Source organism: Leopardus geoffroyi, chromosome E1 (genome assembly GCF_018350155.1).
Source record: "Leopardus geoffroyi isolate Oge1 chromosome E1, O.geoffroyi_Oge1_pat1.0, whole genome shotgun sequence".
Lineage (NCBI taxonomy): Eukaryota > Metazoa > Chordata > Mammalia > Carnivora > Felidae > Leopardus > Leopardus geoffroyi.
Genome location: NC_059330.1, coordinates 9,615,809 through 9,634,035, shown reverse-complemented (window position 1 = coordinate 9,634,035; position 18,227 = coordinate 9,615,809). Strand labels below are relative to the sequence as shown.

The window sequence follows — 18,227 nt, the reverse complement described above, 5'->3', positions numbered from 1 at the left end:
CTTTTGTGTGAACAACTCTTTGTTTCCTCTGAAGTCAGTAGTTAACTGGATTTTTTCTGTTGCTTGTTTTTTATGTGTTTGACAAGTTCGTCTGTTAACCGTAGTATTTGCTCTGAATTCCTAAGGTTTTCTGGGGCTCTGGTACCTACTGGCTTACTTCTTGCTGGCCTAGCTGTTTGTAGCGTTCAGTCCTGATCTTTCTGTCATGTGCTCAGTCACTTCCCACTTTTTTCTCTGCTTGTCACCGCCTGCAATTTTTGATCTTTGTCATCTCTACTTTGCTTTTCCTTGTAACTTTCTATCTTTTTCATCCTTTAACATTGATTTTAGTGATGTTTTGGGAGGGAGAAGAGATAAATGAATGCATGTGTTCTGTCCAGAACGGTGTGTCCTCATGAAAGTGAGGTCTTCTGTTATGAAATAAGACAGATTCCAAGCACTGAAATTCCGGGTCAGAGGAGCACATTTTAAACTTGTTGGCGCATATTGCAAAATTGCCCTTAAAAGGACTGTATTAATTTACATTTTCAGGATCTGCTCATTTATTTGCTTTGTGACTTTGGTCAAATTAATTAATCCCTGTGTGCTTTTGGTCCTCAGGATGGGGTTAAGAGCAGTACTCTCTCATAGGGACCAGTAGGAAGACTGAATGAGTTAATATCCATAAAGCGCTTAGAACAATGTACACAGAGAGCAGCTACTCAAGTGTTAGCCATTGTTAGTTTTTATTATCGTGATAAGGCATTGTGCCACTTCTCCACAAAGCTCACTGATTTTTATAACCTTTGCCAGATTGGCGATATGGCAGTGATGCATTAACTACCATTTCTTTGATAAGCAATGGGGTTGATCTTTTATTGGTGCTGTTTTGTAAAAATATTAATTCTATCCTGTCAGGTTTTTTCTTCTCCCTTACTTGTGTCTATAGAGCTCAGAGCTTTGGGTTTTTTTGTTTAATTAAAAAAATGCATGAGGGGCACCTGGGTAGCTCAGTCAGCTAAGTGTCCAACTCTTGATTTCTGCTCAGGTCATGATCTCATGGTTCGTGAGTTTGAGCCCCACATTGCGCTCTGCGCTGGCAATGCGGAGCCTGCTTGGGATCCTCTCTCCCTCTCTCTCTGCCCCTCCCTTGCTCTCACCCTCTCTCGCTCTCAAAATATATAGACATAAAAAAAATTTTTTTTTAAAGAAATGTGAAACTAAAATCTATATAGTTTAAGGAATAATGAATGAGAAGAACAGGCAGTGACCCACCTTTGCAGCCTGTGTGTGTTTGGCCCCAGCCCCATTCTCCTTCCCACCCCAGAGATACTATTCTGCTGAATCTTGTTTTGTTTTTGAGGGCTTCTTTTTAAAATTTATATAAATGAATCACACAGTATGACTTGCACTTGCCTGTGATCTTTTTGGAATTAGATCTGAATTTATGTGTATGTTTTTTGCTTTTATTAATTTAATTTAATTTTTTAAATGTTTGTTTATTTTGAGAGAGAGATCCAGGATCCCGAGCAGGCTCTGTGCCGTCAGCGCAGACCCTGATGCAGGGCTCGAACTCAAACCAAGAGATCATGACCTGAGCCAAAATCAAGAGTCAAATGCATAACCGACTGAGCCATCCAGGCGCCCCTGCTTTGATGAATTTTGAATACGTATTGAGTAGCTAGCTATTCTAGGCCAGATATTGTAGGATTCAATAGAGGCAAGTGAGGCAGAAGTCCTTGCTTTTCTGGAGCTTAATGCTTAGGTATTTTTCAGCTTTGAAATCAGATAAATAGTCACTCATTTTTTAAAATTTATTTTTTCTTTATTTCTAAACAGGGTTAACTTGTAACTTCTTAACATATTGGTGGTTAATTTGGGTGTGAAGTTGGTCACTACTTTCCTAAAGATGATAATCTATTGTCGTTACATAACTATAAATTAGCATATGGTTGCATTTCTTTTGGGGGTTTCCATTCGATTCATTCATCTGATGACTTTTATAACAGTATATGTTGTTTGAGTTATATGGTAGCATACGTTTGAATTACACAGTGAAACAGGTTTCACGCATGCTTCTTTGGTAAGATTTCCTCCCATTTTATTCTCAGTTTTTACATGCATTTTAGATCATTTTGTCAAATCCCCAAAATGCTTTGAGACTGAATTATTAGATTTGCATTATATTTTTCAGTGAGTTTGAGGAGATTGCCTTCTGAATAAGTTAGCATTTCACTGCAAATAGCACAGAATTTCAGTTACACATTAAGGGCACTTACTCTCATGTAACTGGTAGTTCATCGAAAAGGGGCAGGCTGTTGAGTTACTTGACACACAGCTCATGGAAATCCTGAGGAAGGAGATTTTTTCCATCCCTCCTCACTCATTCTCAGTGTGTTTTGACTTTCTCTTCACGTTCCCACTGTGATTGAAAAGGGACTGTATTAGGTCCCAGGAACCTTATCCAGAAATGGCAACGTGCAGAGGAAAAGAAAACTTATTTGGTGTTCTTTTAGAATCAAGGTAATCTTTGCTAGAAGTTCCCAATTAGATTTACCCTTATTGCTCTTTGGCTGGATTGGGTTACATGGCATTTCGAACCCAGTCCTTGACAGGAAATGTGGGATTACCATGATTCTCTAAAACTGACCAGGATCCATTCCTGTCAGAGGATGGATTCCGCTCCGCCTGAATCGTGTGAGAAGAGAATGGATGCTGGAACAAACAGGAGCTGTGCTAGCGAGGGGAGTCACTCACTACACTGTCTCTGCAATACAGGGGCGTGTCAGAGGTATCGCGGGTTCGGTTCCAGACCACCGCCCTAAAGTGAATAGCACAATACAGCAGATCAAATGAGTTTTTGTTTCCTAGTGCATATAAAACTTACGTTTACAGTGTGCAATAGCATTATGTTTAAAAAAATATACGTATCCGCCCAAAATGTATATACCCTAATTGAAAAATACTCTGTTGCTGGGGCACCTGGGTGGCGCAGTCGGTTAAGCGTCCGACTTCAGCCAGGTCACGATCTCACGGTCCGTGAGTTCGAGCCCCGCGTCGGGCTCTGGGCTGATGGCTCAGAGCCTGGAGCCTGTTTCCGATTCTGTGTCTCCCTCTCTCTCTGCCCCTCCCCCGTTCATGCTCTGTCTCTCTCTGTCCCCAAAAAAATAAATAAACGTTGAAAAAAAAAAAAAATTTAAAAAAAAAAAAAAAGAAAAATACTCTGTTGCTAAAACTTAACCATCATCTGAACTTTCAGGGAGTTGTCATCTTTCTGCTAGTGGAGGGTCTTTCTTCAGTGTGGATGGCTGCTGACTGATCAGGGTGGTGGTTGCTGAAGGTTGGGGTGGCTGTGGCAATTTTTTTTTTTTTAATTTTTTAAAATTTATTTTTGAGAGAGAAACAGTGTGAGCAGGGAAGGGGCAGAGAGAGAGAGGGACACACAGAATCAGAAGCAGGCTCCAGGCTCTTGAGCTGTCAGCACAGAGCCCAACACAGGGCTTGAACCCACGGACTGGGAAATCATGATCTGAGCCTGAGCTGAAGTCAGATGCTTAACCGACTGAGCCACCCACATGCCCGTGGCAATTTCTTGAAAGCAGACAACAATGAAGTGTGCCACACTGATTGATTGATTCTTTAATGAATGATTTCTCTGTAGCATATGATGCTGTTTGATAGCATTTGACCCTCAGTAGAACTTCTTTCGAAATTGGAGTCAGTCCTCGCAAACCCTGCTGCTGCTTTATCAACCGAGTTCATGTAATATTCTAAACCCTTTTTGTCATTTCAACAATCTTCACGACATCTTCACCAGAAGTAGATCTTATCTTAGGAAACCACTTCCTTTGCTCATCCATAAGAAGAAACTCCTCATCCGTTCAAGATTCATCCCGAGATTGCAGCCATTCAGTCATGTGTTCAAGCTCCACTTCTGACTCTAGCTGTCCTGCTGTCTCCACCCTGTCTGCCTCCACTGGAGTCTTGAACCCCTCAAAGTCATCTATAGAGTTGGAATCAGCTTCTTCCAAACTCCTGTTAATATTGATTATTTGACCTCTTCCCATGAATCACAAGTGTTCTTGATGCCACCTAGAATGGTGAATCCTTTCTGGAAGGTTTTCAATTTACTTTGCCCAATTTGAAAGTCAAAATTACTCCTTGATCCATGGTCTGCAGAATGTAGGTTGTGTTGGCAGGCATGAAAACAACATTAATCTCCCTGTACGTCTCCATCAGAGCTCTTGGGTGACCAGGTGCACTGTCAGTGAGCAGAATACTTTGAAAAGAAACTTTTCTTTTTCTGAGCAGTAGGTCTCAACAGTGAGCTTAAAATATCCAGTAAATCATGTTGTAAACAGATGTGCTTTTATCCAGGCTTTGTTGTTCCATTGTTAGGGCACATGCAGAGTAGATTTAGCATAATTCTTAAGGGCCCTAGGAGTTTGGGAGTGGCAAATGAGCATTGGCTTCGACATAAAATCACCAGCTGCATTAGCCCCTAGCAGGTGAGTCAACTGTCCTTTGAAACTTTGAAGCCAAACATTGGCTTCTCCTCATTAGCTATGAAAGTCCTAGGTGGCATCTTCATCCATTAGAAAGCTGTTTAATCTACACTGAAAACCTGTTATTTGGTATAGTGTATTAGTTATCTTTTTTTTTTTTAAGTTTATTTATTTTGAGAGACAGCGTGTGCAAGTGCATGAGCAGGGGATGGGCAGAGAGAAGGAGAGAGAATCTCAGCAGGGATTCTGAGTCAGCGCGGAGCCCAACTTGGGGCTCGATCTCATGACTGAGAGATCACCACCTGAGCTGATACGATGCTTGACCGGCTGAGCCATCCAGGCACCCCATGTATTAATTATCTTAAGATCTAGAATCTTCTGGATAACTTTCTGCAGCTTCTACATCAGCACTTGCTGCTTCATCTTGCACATTTATGTTATGGAGAGGCTTCTTTGCTTAAACCTCCTGAACCAACCCCTGCTAGTGTCAGACTTTCCTTCCACACTTCCCCACCTCTCAGCCTTCACAGAACTGAAGAGCATTAGGGCCTTGCTCTGGATTAGGCTTTGGCTTCAGGGAACGTTGGGGCTGGTTTGACCTTCTGTCCAGGCCACTAAGCCTTTCTCCACATCAGCAATAAGGCTGTTTCACTTTCTTGCCATTCGTGTGTTCCCCGGACTAGCACTTTTCCTTTCTCCTTTCCTTTAGGAACTTTTCCTTTGCATTTACAACACCGCTGTTTGGCACAAGAGGCCATGCTTTCAGCCTGTCTCAGCTTCTGAGATGCTGAATCTTTTACAGGTTTTGATTTTAAATGAGGGACATGTGACTCTTCCTTTCATTTGAACACTTAGGGGCCATTGTAGGGTTATTAACTGGCCTGATTTCAATATTGTTGTGTCCCAGGGAACAGGGACGCCCCAGGAGAGGCAGAGAGATGGGGGAACAGCCAGTAGGTGGTCAGTCAGAAACTAAACTCACCGTCTGGTATGCACCGTCTTGGATGGATGCAGTTTGTGTGCCCCCCAAATAATTACATACAAGAGTGACATCAAAGATCACTGATCAGCAATCACCATGACAAATATAATAATAATGAAAAAGTTTGAAATATTGTGAGAATTACCAAAATGTGACACAGCAACACGAAACTGTTGGAATAATGGCACCGATACATTTGGTCCATGCAGGGTTGCCACAAACCTTCAATTTGTAAAAAACGCACCATCTGCAAAGTGCAGTCAAGTGAAGTGTGATACGGTGAGGCATGCCTGTATGGAGTCTTTCCATTGAGGACCCTGGCATGATTCTTACAGGTTTTTTCATGTAGATGTGACAGGTATTTTGTTACATTTGTTTTCCAGTGGACACTTTACTACACCATTTGTTTTTCAGTTGATATTCTTATTTCTGGATGTATAATTTTACATTTAAGAAATCATGGTGTTTCCTTTTAGATCTACTTCTGTGTTTCTCCCCATCCTTCTTAATCTTTTTTTTTAAGTTTATTTATTTTTGAGTGAGAGAGCAAGAGAGCACAAGTGGGGGAGGGGCAGAGAGAAAGAGAGATGGAATCTGAAGCAGGCTCCGTGCCATCAGCGTAGAGCCCAATGTGGGGCTTGAACCCACGAACTGTGAGATCACGACCTTAGCTGAAACCAAGAGTCGGACCCTCAACCCGCTGCACCACCCAGGCACCTCCTCCCCACCATTCTTAAATTTAGTTCATTGATTATGACCACAGAACAACATTAAATAATAGTGGTGTTGGACAACTTTGTTTTATATTTAATTTGGTGCCAAATTATAAATAGATTTATTTATATATATCTAGAGCAAACCAGGCTTGCTACTAATTGGTTGTTAAGTGTACTTTCAGGATAATATTTAATGCTGATATTTTATTTAGAACTTTACATATATTTTCTTATGTGAAATCCATAGTATATTTCTTGTGCTTGTCATCACAGGATTTTATTAATGTGGTAAAATGAGTTGGTATGCTTTCTCTATTTGCCATTCTGGAATAGGTATGGGATATCACATGGGAGTGATCTATTCCTGGTAGGACCCGGGAAACCATATGGGCCAGATCTACTTTAGAGGGGTTTCTCTGGCGTCTTGTTGTTCTTTCTTTGATTACTCATACATTTAAATTTCTTCCATTTTCTTGATTTGATTACAGTGTCTAGGTCAGTGGCAATAACATGATGTTAATAAATATCTTGAGGGGCTCCTGGGTGGCTCAGTTGGTTGAGCTTCCGACTTTCGCTCAGATCATGATTTAACGGTTTGTGAGTTCAAGCCCTGTGTTGGACTCTGTGCTGACAGCTCTTAGCCTGGAGCCTACTTCTAGTTCTGTGTCTCCCTCTCTCTCTGCCCCTCCCCTACTTGCACTCTGTCTCTCTCTCTCTCAAAAACAACTAAACATTAAAAAAATTTTAAAAAACATCTTGAATGGGGATTCCTGGCTGGCTCAGTTGGCAGAGCATGTGACTCTTGATCTCAGGGTGGAGAGTTCAAGCCCCACGTTTGGTGTGGAACCTATTTTAAAATAAATAAATAATTCAATTCAATATCTTGAATGCATGGGTGAAAGAAGTTTGGAGGCCTATATTTTCCTAGAAGGAACTTTATGGAATTATATTAAAAAAAATTTTTTTTTAGTGTTTATTTTTGAGAGACAGACACACACACACACACACACACACACACAGAGTGCAAGTGGGGGAGGGTCAGAGAGAGAGGGAGACACAGAATCCTAAGCAGAGCCTGATGCAGGGCTTGAATTCAGAAACTGAGATCGTGACCTGAGCCGAAGTCGGCCACCTAACTGACTGAGCCACCCAGGCGCCCTTATGGAGTTATATTTTTAAAGCACAAATGACAGTATTCTGTTATGAGATCATATTCCTTTCCTAATTCTTTTTTTTTTTTTTTTTTTAATGTTTATTTATTTTTGGGACAGAGACAGAGCATGAACGGGGGAGGGGCAGAGAGAGAGGGAGACATAGAATCGGAAACAGGCTCCAGGCTCTGAGCCATCAGCCCAGAGCCTGACGCGGGGCTCGAACTCACGGACCGCGAGATCGTGACCTGGCTGAAGTCGGATGCTCAACCGACTGCGCCACCCAGGCGCCCCTCTTTTTTTTTTTTTTTTTAAACGTTTATTTACTTTTGAGACAGAGACAGAGCATGAACGGGGGAGGGTCAGAGAGAGAGGGAGACACAGAATCCGAAACTGGCTCCAGGCTCTGAACTGTCAGCACAGAGCCTGATGGGGAGGCTCGAACTCACGGACCACGAGATCATGATCTGAGCCGAAGTCGGACCCTTAACCGACTGAGCCACCCAGGCGCCCCTTCCTTCCCTAATTCTTAATTTCATGGATTTATTTTCTGTCTTCAAGAGGTTTTACACTGTTCCTTTCTCTTCCTCTCCTCAACCTGAAAGTTTCATTCATTTTCATAGTTTAGATAAAACACTTTGGGAAAGTGGAAGTAATTTTGGTCGTGTATTTGTTGTCATGAATGTTCAAAGTCTGGAGCCTGAGTTTGATTCTGGCTCTCCCGCTTCTTCACAGTGTACCTGCAGACAGGTTATGTGACTTCTCTCCTCTGGGTTCCTCATCAGTAAAACAGGAATAACAGTAGAACCTATGTCTATCGTGTAGAGTTGTTAGGGGAATTAAAGTGGCTAGCACTCATTAAGTACTTACTGTGTAAGAGTTTGCTGGACTGTGATGTACTTATTAAATAGTTTGGCTCCTCCGTATTGTGTTTACCACTCCCAATTTATGTAGGATCTTCCTGACTGTCGGTTTCTCCTTGGTTTATCTCTCCTGCTTGGGTTGGGTTTATTTTGTTCCTTTTCTAGTTTCTTAGGTGAAAGATTAGGTTGTTGATTTAAAGCTTTCTTTTCTAATACAGTATAGGTGTTTACAACTATAAATTTTCTTCTACTGCTTTAGCTGCGTCCCATAAATTTTGGTGTGTTGTGTTTTCATTTTCCTTTATCTCAAGGTATTTTCTACTTTTTGTGATTTCTTCTTTGATCCATTGGGTATTTTGGAGCCTGTGGATTAATTTTCATATATTTATTTCCGCGATTTCCCTCTGTTGTTAAGTTGATCTCATTGTGGTCAGAGAACATGCTTTGTTTGATTTCAGTCCTTTTAATTTATTGAAACTAGTTTTAATGGCCCACTTTATGGTTGTCCTGGAGACTGTTGTATGTACATTTGAGAAGAATGCGCATTCCTTTATCGTAGGGTAGAATGTTCTGTGCATGTTGGGTAGATCTAGTTTGCGTATAGTATTGTTCAAGTCCTATATCCTTGTTGATTTGGCTTTCTGGTTTTTTTCTTCGTACATGTTTTTATTCCTGTTTAAGCAGTTCTAGATATGTATCTTCATTGTGAGTGATCCCTTCATCTGAAAAATGATTCTTTTTTTTTTTTGTCCAACCTAAGGTATTGTCATAAATTTTACTTTTACGTTTTGGCTATATCTTACTCTTAAACTTTCTCTAAGTCATTTTGTTTTTAGTGTGTCTTTTGTAGAAGACTGTGTTTGGATTTTTTTAAGCCTAATCTGAATGTCATTGTCTTATGATACAGAATCTCAAAGCGTATATAAAATTAGTATTGAGAGTGATACTTGGTTTAATTTTTGCATTTTAAAAAACGCTTTCCGTTTTGTTACTTCTTTTGGTCTCAGGTCCCTCTTAGAGGGGTCTTTTCCTCACTCAACTTCCACTCATGGTTTGGAAGGAAGGCATACGTAGAGTTTTCAGGTTCAGGGTTTTCATAGGAATCAGTTCTATTAGGGGTAACCTAAAAATTTTATAAGACCTATTTGGCTCAGGAAGAAAATCGTTCTCAGTTTCTTCTATAAGATGAGATGAGTACAATTTAACATTCTTTTGTCTTTCCTTTTCCCCACTTGTTTTTTCTCGACAGTCTGGAATTTTGACTTACTGAGATTTATTGCAGATAATTCTGCGGCCAACTGCTTTGCCGGCTTTTGGAGATAGCCTATTTTTTCCTGCCTGATTGCTTTGTAGGAGTTGGAAGTTTTATTAGCATAAGGTTAGGGGGCTTAGTCCCTTTCTGAACACTACCTAGTCTGTAATGAACCTTCATTTCTAAGATTCCACTCTCTTGAGCTGCTAGTACATCTTTGACTCCTGCTTTAATTCTGCTTGGTTGGTCCTTTATTCAGGCATGTGATTTACCGATATACTAGCCTGTCTCTTCTCTATCCTTTATGTTTTCCCTCTACCTCAGTTTTCTTATCTGTATTTTGGGAATTTCTCCAGTGTATGTTCCATATTACTGTCTTACTATTCAGAAAAGTTCTGTGCCTGTCTTCTAAAATTTTTTTAAAGGTTTCAAGCAAAAATGAAGTGTAGCAACTTTAACAAATGCCTGTATACCTTCCCCTTAGCTTTGTCAAGTCTAAGTACTTTACCATGTGTGCTTCAGAATTCTTTTTTCTAATTTTAAACCCCGGTGGACTCTTATCTGGTGTAGGTACTATTCTGAATTCAGTTTTGATCTTTATCATTCTTAGGCCTGTTTATTACACTTGCATGTATCAGTGAACAGTATATAGTGGGGCTAGTGTGTTTTTAAACTTTATATGAATGGTATCATACTGAACACTTGTTTCTGCAGTCTTTCACACAACATTGAGATTTATCAATGTTGATACGACAGCATCAGTTTTCCTGTCATAAAGGCCTGTTTACTTGTCAAAGCACATGTCTGCTGGGGTTGCATCTGTCTAGAAGGGGTGACTCCCTCTAATTGGTCCATTGTGGCAGAGGGTGAGGGGTAAGGAGTGATACAGGCTAGAGATAGCCCTGATTGGTTCATTCCCTGCACTGTGGTCTAGTATCCCACTGGAGGAACGTACTATGGTTCTCAGTAGGTGGTCATGAAGCTTCTTCATGTTTTACTATGGAAAATAATACCTCTTTGACCATTCTGGGACCTGTGTCTCTGTGCCTGCCTGTCAGATACTCCCTAGGGTTCGTACCTAAGAGTGGAATTAAATTGCTTACCAATGTGGTTTGATTTCCTGCCCTGAAAATTGTCTCTTTATATCCTTTGCTTATTTTTTTTGAAGGGTTGTCTTTTTCTTAATGATCATAAGAGTTCTTTATGTATTTGAGCAAAATACTCAAATTTATATTTTGTAGGCTACATATCTTTTTGTGTCCCTGTCTTTTCACTTGAGGATATTTCACACTCAGAGATTAAAATTTGAATGTAATAGACTCTTTTGAGATTTCCTTTATAATTTGTGTCTTTTGTGTCTTGCTTAATAAAGTACTTCTTTTAAGGTCAGAAAGATAGTCTCTTCTGAATATTTGGCTCTTTTACATTTAGTCTTCACGTAGAATTTTTAATATGATGTGAAGTAGTGATAGAGTTTTTCCTTCCTTCATGGGTAGGCTTGTAGCTCAGAACTATTGATCACCCTTTTCTCACTGATCTGTGATGATGTCTCTATGTTGAGATTTCATAGATTCCTGGAGCGCCAGTGTCATTGAATTCTGTAATTTTTAGTTTCATTATGTCTTTTCCATCTTTAGTTCAGTACCTTTATGTATTTAATTCTTTCTTTTTATTTGATCACTCAGGCAGTCATCCAAAAAATTATTTATTGAATACCTATTATATACCAGACACATACATTACTAGGCACTGAGAGGCAGCTATAAATAAAAGAAAGTTGCTGCCTCCTGGAGCTTGATTTCTAGTGGAGGAAAAACACCATCATAAACACTATCCAGTACAGGCGCCTGGGTGGCTCAGATGGTTGAACATCCAACTCTTGATTTCAGCTCAGGTCATGATCCCAGGGTTGTGGGATTGAGCCCTGTATCGGGCTCTGTGCTGAGTGTGAAGCCAGCTTGGCCTCTCTCTCCCCCTGCCTCTCTCCCGCACTCATGCTCTCTCTCAAAACAAAACAAAACACTATCCAGTAAATGGTTGATATATCCAAAGACGATTGAGAGCTCCGTAGATGTGTATGTGAGGGAATGTGTGTCCAGGGAATGTGTTGGGGCTGTATGCTGTTGCGTAGGGTTGGGAAAGGTCTGATTGATAAGAAACCTGAAGAATGGGAGGGAATAAGCCAAGCGGCAGTCTCTGAAGGAAGAAAAGTATGGACACAAGTTCAGGGCTCTGAGGAGGATCATACTGGACATATAAGTAATTATTTTAAACCCACTTAGTTTATGTCGTTGGATTTGTTGATTATCTAAAATTATTGAGGGTGAGGCCTCCTTTGTTGTTGTGTGCCGAATCTCAGTTATGGTGAATTTTCATGCTTACTACATTTGGATTATAAATTCATTTTCAGGGGCGCCTGGGTGGCGCAGTCGGTTAAGCGTCCGACTTCAGCCAGGTCACGATCTCGCGGTCCGTGAGTTCGAGCCCCGCGTCAGGCTCTGGGCTGATGGCTCAGAGCCTGGAGCCTGTTTCCGATTCTGTGTCTCCCTCTGTCTCTGCCCCTCCCCCGTTCATGCTCTGTCTCTCTCTGTCCCCCCAAAAAAATAAATAAACGTTGAAAAAAAAAATTTTTTAAAAAAAGAACAGTGGCACTCAATTTGGAGAGGGGCCATTTAAAAAAAAATAATAAAATAAATAAATAAATAGATAAATAAATTCATTTTCAGCAGGGTTTTAGCTGTAAGATGAGAATGATTTTGTTTATTTCAGGTGCTCAGGTCCAAGCCTAAATGAATAGATAAATGTAGACACCAAGCTCCATGTGGCACAGGCCTATGATTGGAGATTTCTGTGGTAGTCCTTTTTCCATCTAGATCCTAGGCTGGGCCATGCAAGTTTTCTCGTGGTCCCTGGTAGGGAGAGGGTGTTGGGGAGGAGGCATACAAAACCTACGACAAGGGTCATTCTGGTTTTATGCAAGGGGCTTCAGATGTAATTCTCTGATTTGCAAAAGCTGAAGAACTCAATTCCTTTATTATTTTTTTAATATTTTTATTTATTTTTAAAATGTTTATTTTTGAAAGTGCACAAGTGGGGGGAGGGGCAGAGAGAGTGAGGAGGACAGAGGATCCGAAGCGTGCTCCACACTGACAACAGCGAGACTGATGTGATGTGGGGTTGTGGGGTTCAGACTTAGGAACCGTGAGATCATGACCTGAGCCAAAGTCGGACGCTCAACCGACTGAGCCACCCAGACACCCGTTTTTGTTTTTTTTTTTTTTTAAGTTTGTTTGTTTTTGAGAGAGAGCACACAAGTGGGGTAGAGACAGAGAGGGAGAGCATCCTAAGCAGGTTCTGCAATCTCAGCACATATCCCAATGTAGGGCTCCAAAACAAACTGAGATCATGACCTGAGCTGAAATCCAGACTCAGACGCTCAATCAACTGAGCCATCCAGGCGCCCCAAGAACTCAATTCTGGATTACAGACACTCAGGCTGCTCCACAAAACCTACAGAAACTGGGCTTTTGTGTTGTGAGGTCCCATACTTTCTACTCTGGATTTTAGTTTACTCTTCTTGTTTGACCCTTGGGATTTCCTTCTTTTGGGAGCTCAGCTGTGCATGCAAAAGGATATCCTTTATCTCGTTTTTGAAGCAAAAGGGTTTTCAGATCATTAGTCATTATTCCTGGAATCAAAAGCCTCTGTTGGAACCACTATCTTATCGAATTGCTTTGTAGTCTGCTTTTATGCACATCTAATTTGATATGTTGATACATTAAGTATGCTGATCCATTCTCCTTCCCTGAATAAATGCTGCTTGGTTGTTTTCTTAGTGCAGCTGACAATTCCATTTGCTAATATTTTGAGTAAAAATTTCTGTGATGGATCTTATTGGTTTCATGGACTGATTTGAAGTAGCTTGTCTTTTTGTCTGGTTAGAAATAATCTGAGAAAAAGAATTATTTAAATTTGAAGAAATAAATATGACCTGCCTCTCAGATTCCCAGTGTATTTCTCAGCTATTATTGGCTGATTTGTTCTTGTCTAATTTCTAGCGGTTTTTATACTAATGTTTCAAGAAATTATTTTTTAAGTTTATTTTGAAAGTGTGCACATGAGCGTGAGTGGAGAGAGAGAGAGAGAGAGAGAGAGAGAGAGGAGAGAGAGAGAATCCCAAGCAGGCTCCTCGCTGCCAAGCGCAAAGCCCAACATGGGTCTCCATCTCATAACTGTGAGATCATGACCTGAGCTGAGATCAAGAGTCGGATGGCTAAATGACTGAGCCTTCCAGCTGTCCCCAGAAACTATATTGTTACTGCTTAGAAAAGAAACTCTTTTTTTGTACGTTATTTTTTTTTAATGTTTGTTTATTTTTGAGAGAGAGAGAACAAGCACAAGCAGGGGAGGGAAGAGAGAGGGGCACAGAGGATCTGAAGCAGGCTCCATGCTGACAGCAGAGAGCACGCTGTGGGGCTCGAACTTCCAAACCGTGAGATCATGACCTGAGCGGAAGTCAGCTGCTTTACCAGTTGAGCCGTCCAGGTGCTCTTCTTTTTTGCACATTATTAAAGCCAGATGATTTCTCTTTATTTGGCTGTAATGCTACAGGTTTTATTATGGAGCCTTTTATCTCTCTTAGTCTTGTTTTTAGAGAAGTAGATTCTCCAAAAAATATTTTCATTTTTCATATTATAGTGTGCGATATGAATTCGAATGCGTGTTTTCTTAACAGTGAGAAATTATTATAGCTACAATTTTATCTCATTATTTCGAAAATGCTTTACTATGTTTTCTTCCATTCTAAAGAGAATAGAAATCCCAGAAATATGAGTCAGTAGTCATTTTTCACGCATAGGATTTCTAGAATTGGAATAATTACACATTGTTTTGTGATATTTTTGGTATGTGGTAAACATTTTCTGTCTTTATTCTCAAAGAACATGTATTTTAGTTCTGAATCTTCTGTTAAAAATTTCTTGTCTTGGACCTTTGTACTTGGAGGGAACACAGAGATTTGTCTCATTATTCTCATTTTTAACTACCTTTTCTCATTTTATCTCACAGAACCGTTGATGTCAAACTGCCGCTTGGTTATATAAGCTTTTGCTCAGCGTTTTTAAGAGTGCTCATAGTTAGATACTTTGTTTCAGTAATTCCTTCCAATGGAGAAATATGGGCTCTGCACATTTTCTGTTTGCGTTTTTATATTGGTTTTATTTATCCACAAATTTATGTATACTTTGATATTTAGGAAAATAACTTTCATTTAAGGTTTAAAAAAAAATTTTTTTTTTAATGTTTTATTCATTTTTGAGACAGAGAGAGACAGAGCATGAACGGGTGAGGGGCAGAGAGAGAGGGAGACACAGAATTGGAAGCAGGCTCCAGGCTCTGAGCCATCAGCCCAGAGCCTGACGCGGGGCTCGAACTCACGGACCGCGAGATCGTGACCTGGCTGAAGTCGGACGCTTAACTGACTGCACCACCCAGGCGCCCCTCATTTAAGGTTTTTAAAAATATATTTGTAAGGCGACCTATTTAAAAGTACTTCGAGTTTGATTTTAACATGATTATATACCTTTTGCATATAATTAAGTCAAAGTAAGTAACTTCGGATTTCTGCTTTGCATCGTTTCTTAACTTTTACCCTCTGATAGTGTGTCAACAGCTATTCTCATCCACCCCAGCTACTTTGTCGTATTTAAACTCTTCAATAATTGGTCATCCCACTCTTTGGTTACAGCGTCGTCTTCACATTCTGTATGCCATTTGTAAGTTTTCTGCAACTTTGACAATAGGGAAGGAAAGGGGTTTCACGTGAATTTGCTGGTGAATAAACCCAGTTGACCACCGTCAGTTGAGTGTGTAATGGCTCGGTTACATACGTTTATCGGAGGTAAACTCTCTTTTTAAGCCCTTTCTGTGAACATTTACTTTTAGCAGAGCTGTTTGCAGAATTTCCTTGTCATTACCATCTCTATTATTTGTATCCTCTTTTCTGGGTCTCGTGCAAGTTCCTGTTCTTGAGATCCGTGTTCTCCAGTTGATGTGGCATTAGATGTTTGAAGTTGGTTCGTTTTCAGACAGTGTGTAGTCAGTACTGTAATTTGTCAAGAGTTGATAATCATTGCAGCCTTTATTATTCTTCAAAAAGTGGATGAACTTTCTTTCAATTTGGCTTGTGACTTTCTAGTTCGGGATTCTGAGTGTTTTCTGTTCCTAACTGCATTGCCACTTTTGCACCTGAAAACTCTTTCATTTGCCCTATACTTTGTTAACTCATTCTTGGAATTGGTCTTTACCTGTTTCTACTAAATACAGTTTCAACCTAAAAATAATACTCCATGCTTTGATATGTGGACTTAAGGTCTTAACTTGAAATGTGGGGCAAAGTTCGTCATTTAATTGGATATTGTGGTATTGTGATTTTAAGATATAATTGTTCATTCACATGACCAAAATATATTTCACATCTTTATTTGGTGTTTGTCCAAAGTTCCCCAAACCCTTGGAATTTCTTAAGTGTTGAGAATGATAAAGGTGTCTTTTGTTATGTGAATGGACACACCTAAAGGTGGTTGTGAAGGTAGAGGGTTGGAAGTTCAGTCCCAATCCCTGACCTTGGTGGAGGGGGGGAGGGGCTGTAAATTTAATCCGTGGCCAATGGCCAATGATTCAGTCAGTCATACCTATGTAATAGAGCGTCCATAAAAACCCAGAAGGCCGAGCTCACAGAGATTCTGGGCTGAAGATCACGTGGAGGCGTGGGGACTGTTGGTGCTTTGGGAGGGGGCATATAAGCTCTGCCCCTTCCCACATCCCTTGCGCTGTGCATCCCTTCCATCTGGCTGTTCCTGAGTGCTAGCCTTTTATGATAAACAGTAATTTAGCAAGTAAAATGTTTTTCCGAGTTCTGTGGGCTGCTCTAGCAAATTAATGTAACCGAAGGAGGGGTTTCTTAGGACGCTCAGATTTACAGCCAGTTGTTGAGAAGCACAGGTCACAACCCGCAATTGCAGTTGCTGTCCTTAGAGGGGGTCATGGCGGTCACTCCCATCGCTAGCTGGAGGTCAGAGGCACAGGGCTATGACTGGTGTCTGATGGAGGAAGGGGCTGCAGTCTAGGAGGACTGAACCCTTGTGGAGTCTGATGCTATCTCTGCACACACAAATGAGTGAATTCTTGCACACCTGCTGGTGTCTAAGAATTGCTTCTTGGTGTGGGGGGACCTCCCCGCCTTCCTGCACACATTGAAATTGGGTCTAGGGACCAGTTTAGATGAGAATCCACCTAAATTGTCACCTTTGTGTAACATTCAGGGGGTCCGGTACTGTGAAAATATTTGTGGGCCTTGATAACAAGCAAAATGTTCAGGAAGCTCGGCCATTTCTCTGCCTCACTTTCTATGTTGTCGTTATATGCTAGCAATGCTCTTATTTCCTTCTTAGTGGAAGAGAAAGCCAACACCCACCTCCTCCTTGGCATGTGCTTAGACACCTATGCCCGCTACCTTCTGTTCTCCAAGCAGCCGGCACAGGCACAGAGGATGTATGAAAAGGCTTTGCAGATTTCTGAAGAAATACTAGGAGAAAGACACCCACAGGTAAGGGAGGAAAACAGAGAGGGGAACTGTAAAACAAAGGTTTAGAATTTCCGGGTGTGAAATGCCACCCTCGTTGGGAGCAGATCAGCAGCAGATGCTGCTAGGTGCTAGGTATTCCCTCCTCTGCCTGCCCCCAACTGCTTGTTTCCTAAAGGGGGTGAGGGGCACCTGGCCAGCTCAGTCAGTAGTGCACGCCGCTCTTCATCTTGAGGTCAAGAGTTTGAGTCCCACATTGGGTGTAGGGATTACTTCAAACAAACCAAAACGAAACAAAACAAAGGATTTGAGACCTCTAATCGGTTATCCAGAGCATTCTGCCTGCATTTTGGTTCACCCAGCAGAGCAGACTTTATAAAAGGTAGGTCTAACCAGGCACCCATGAGCTTCCAGGCCTTGAGGGTACATGGCACAGTATTTTGTAATAAGGAACATTAGTAAGAATCATTAAGAGGAACAGGTTAATGCATGAAGATTCTTGTCTCCTTCACCGCATAGGTAAAATGCCAGGGGAAGTTGGGGGAAGGGGGCAGAAAGGAGAAAGGGACTACATTACAAAGTAAAAACCACAGACATAGAATTAAACCACACCGTGCAGCGCTGTTAGAACAGTGAACACGTTGAACTTTGGTCTTTCTCGTCTCTCACATTAAATTCTTAGAAGGAAGAACTGGACCACTTGTCAGAATGCTTGGTACCCCCAGCACAGGACACAGGCATTTTAACTGGACTGAACACGTCCCAAGGTTCAGGTCGATGGGCAGGGCAACTTGTTGGGCTGTGAACTCTCTTCAGGAGAGGGATTTAGGTTAGAGTCCCTTTAATGGAATATTACTGAGGAATAAGAAGACAAACTTGGAATTCAAACCACCAAGTGCTAGAACTGAGGGGAGGGGGTAGGGTCTGCTTCTCTTAGTACCAAAATTTTAAAAACTCTTAGTGGGAATCTTCCTAAATCAGTAATATATGTGGTTCTTCTCAATGAGTCTCAGAGTCACCAGTAGGGATGACGTTAACTAAAGCCCTGGAGGCTGGCTTCTCAGGATTGCCGAACCAGGAGATCGTTACAGCTTCATCTTGCCGTTTAGTATTTTGTCTTGGTACTTCTAGTTTGGTGATTAGATTAATAAGTCACATCCTGTTCCCTACGTGGTAGATTTGTATTGTTTTCCAGAG

General features: G+C 41.0%; 1 protein-coding gene across 5 annotated transcripts in view; it reads left to right on the top strand.

The window, feature by feature from the left end:
- TTC19 (tetratricopeptide repeat domain 19) overlaps positions 1 to 18,227 on the top strand; it is a 45,817-nt gene that overhangs the window by 10,028 nt on the left and 17,562 nt on the right. For all 5 annotated transcript variants that reach the window (XM_045487498.1, XM_045487496.1, XM_045487497.1 and 2 more), the window contains one exon: positions 16,900 to 17,054. In XM_045487498.1, coding sequence (XP_045343454.1) covers positions 16,900 to 17,054 — 155 coding nt within the window. The remainder of the gene's footprint in view (positions 1 to 16,899; positions 17,055 to 18,227) is intronic.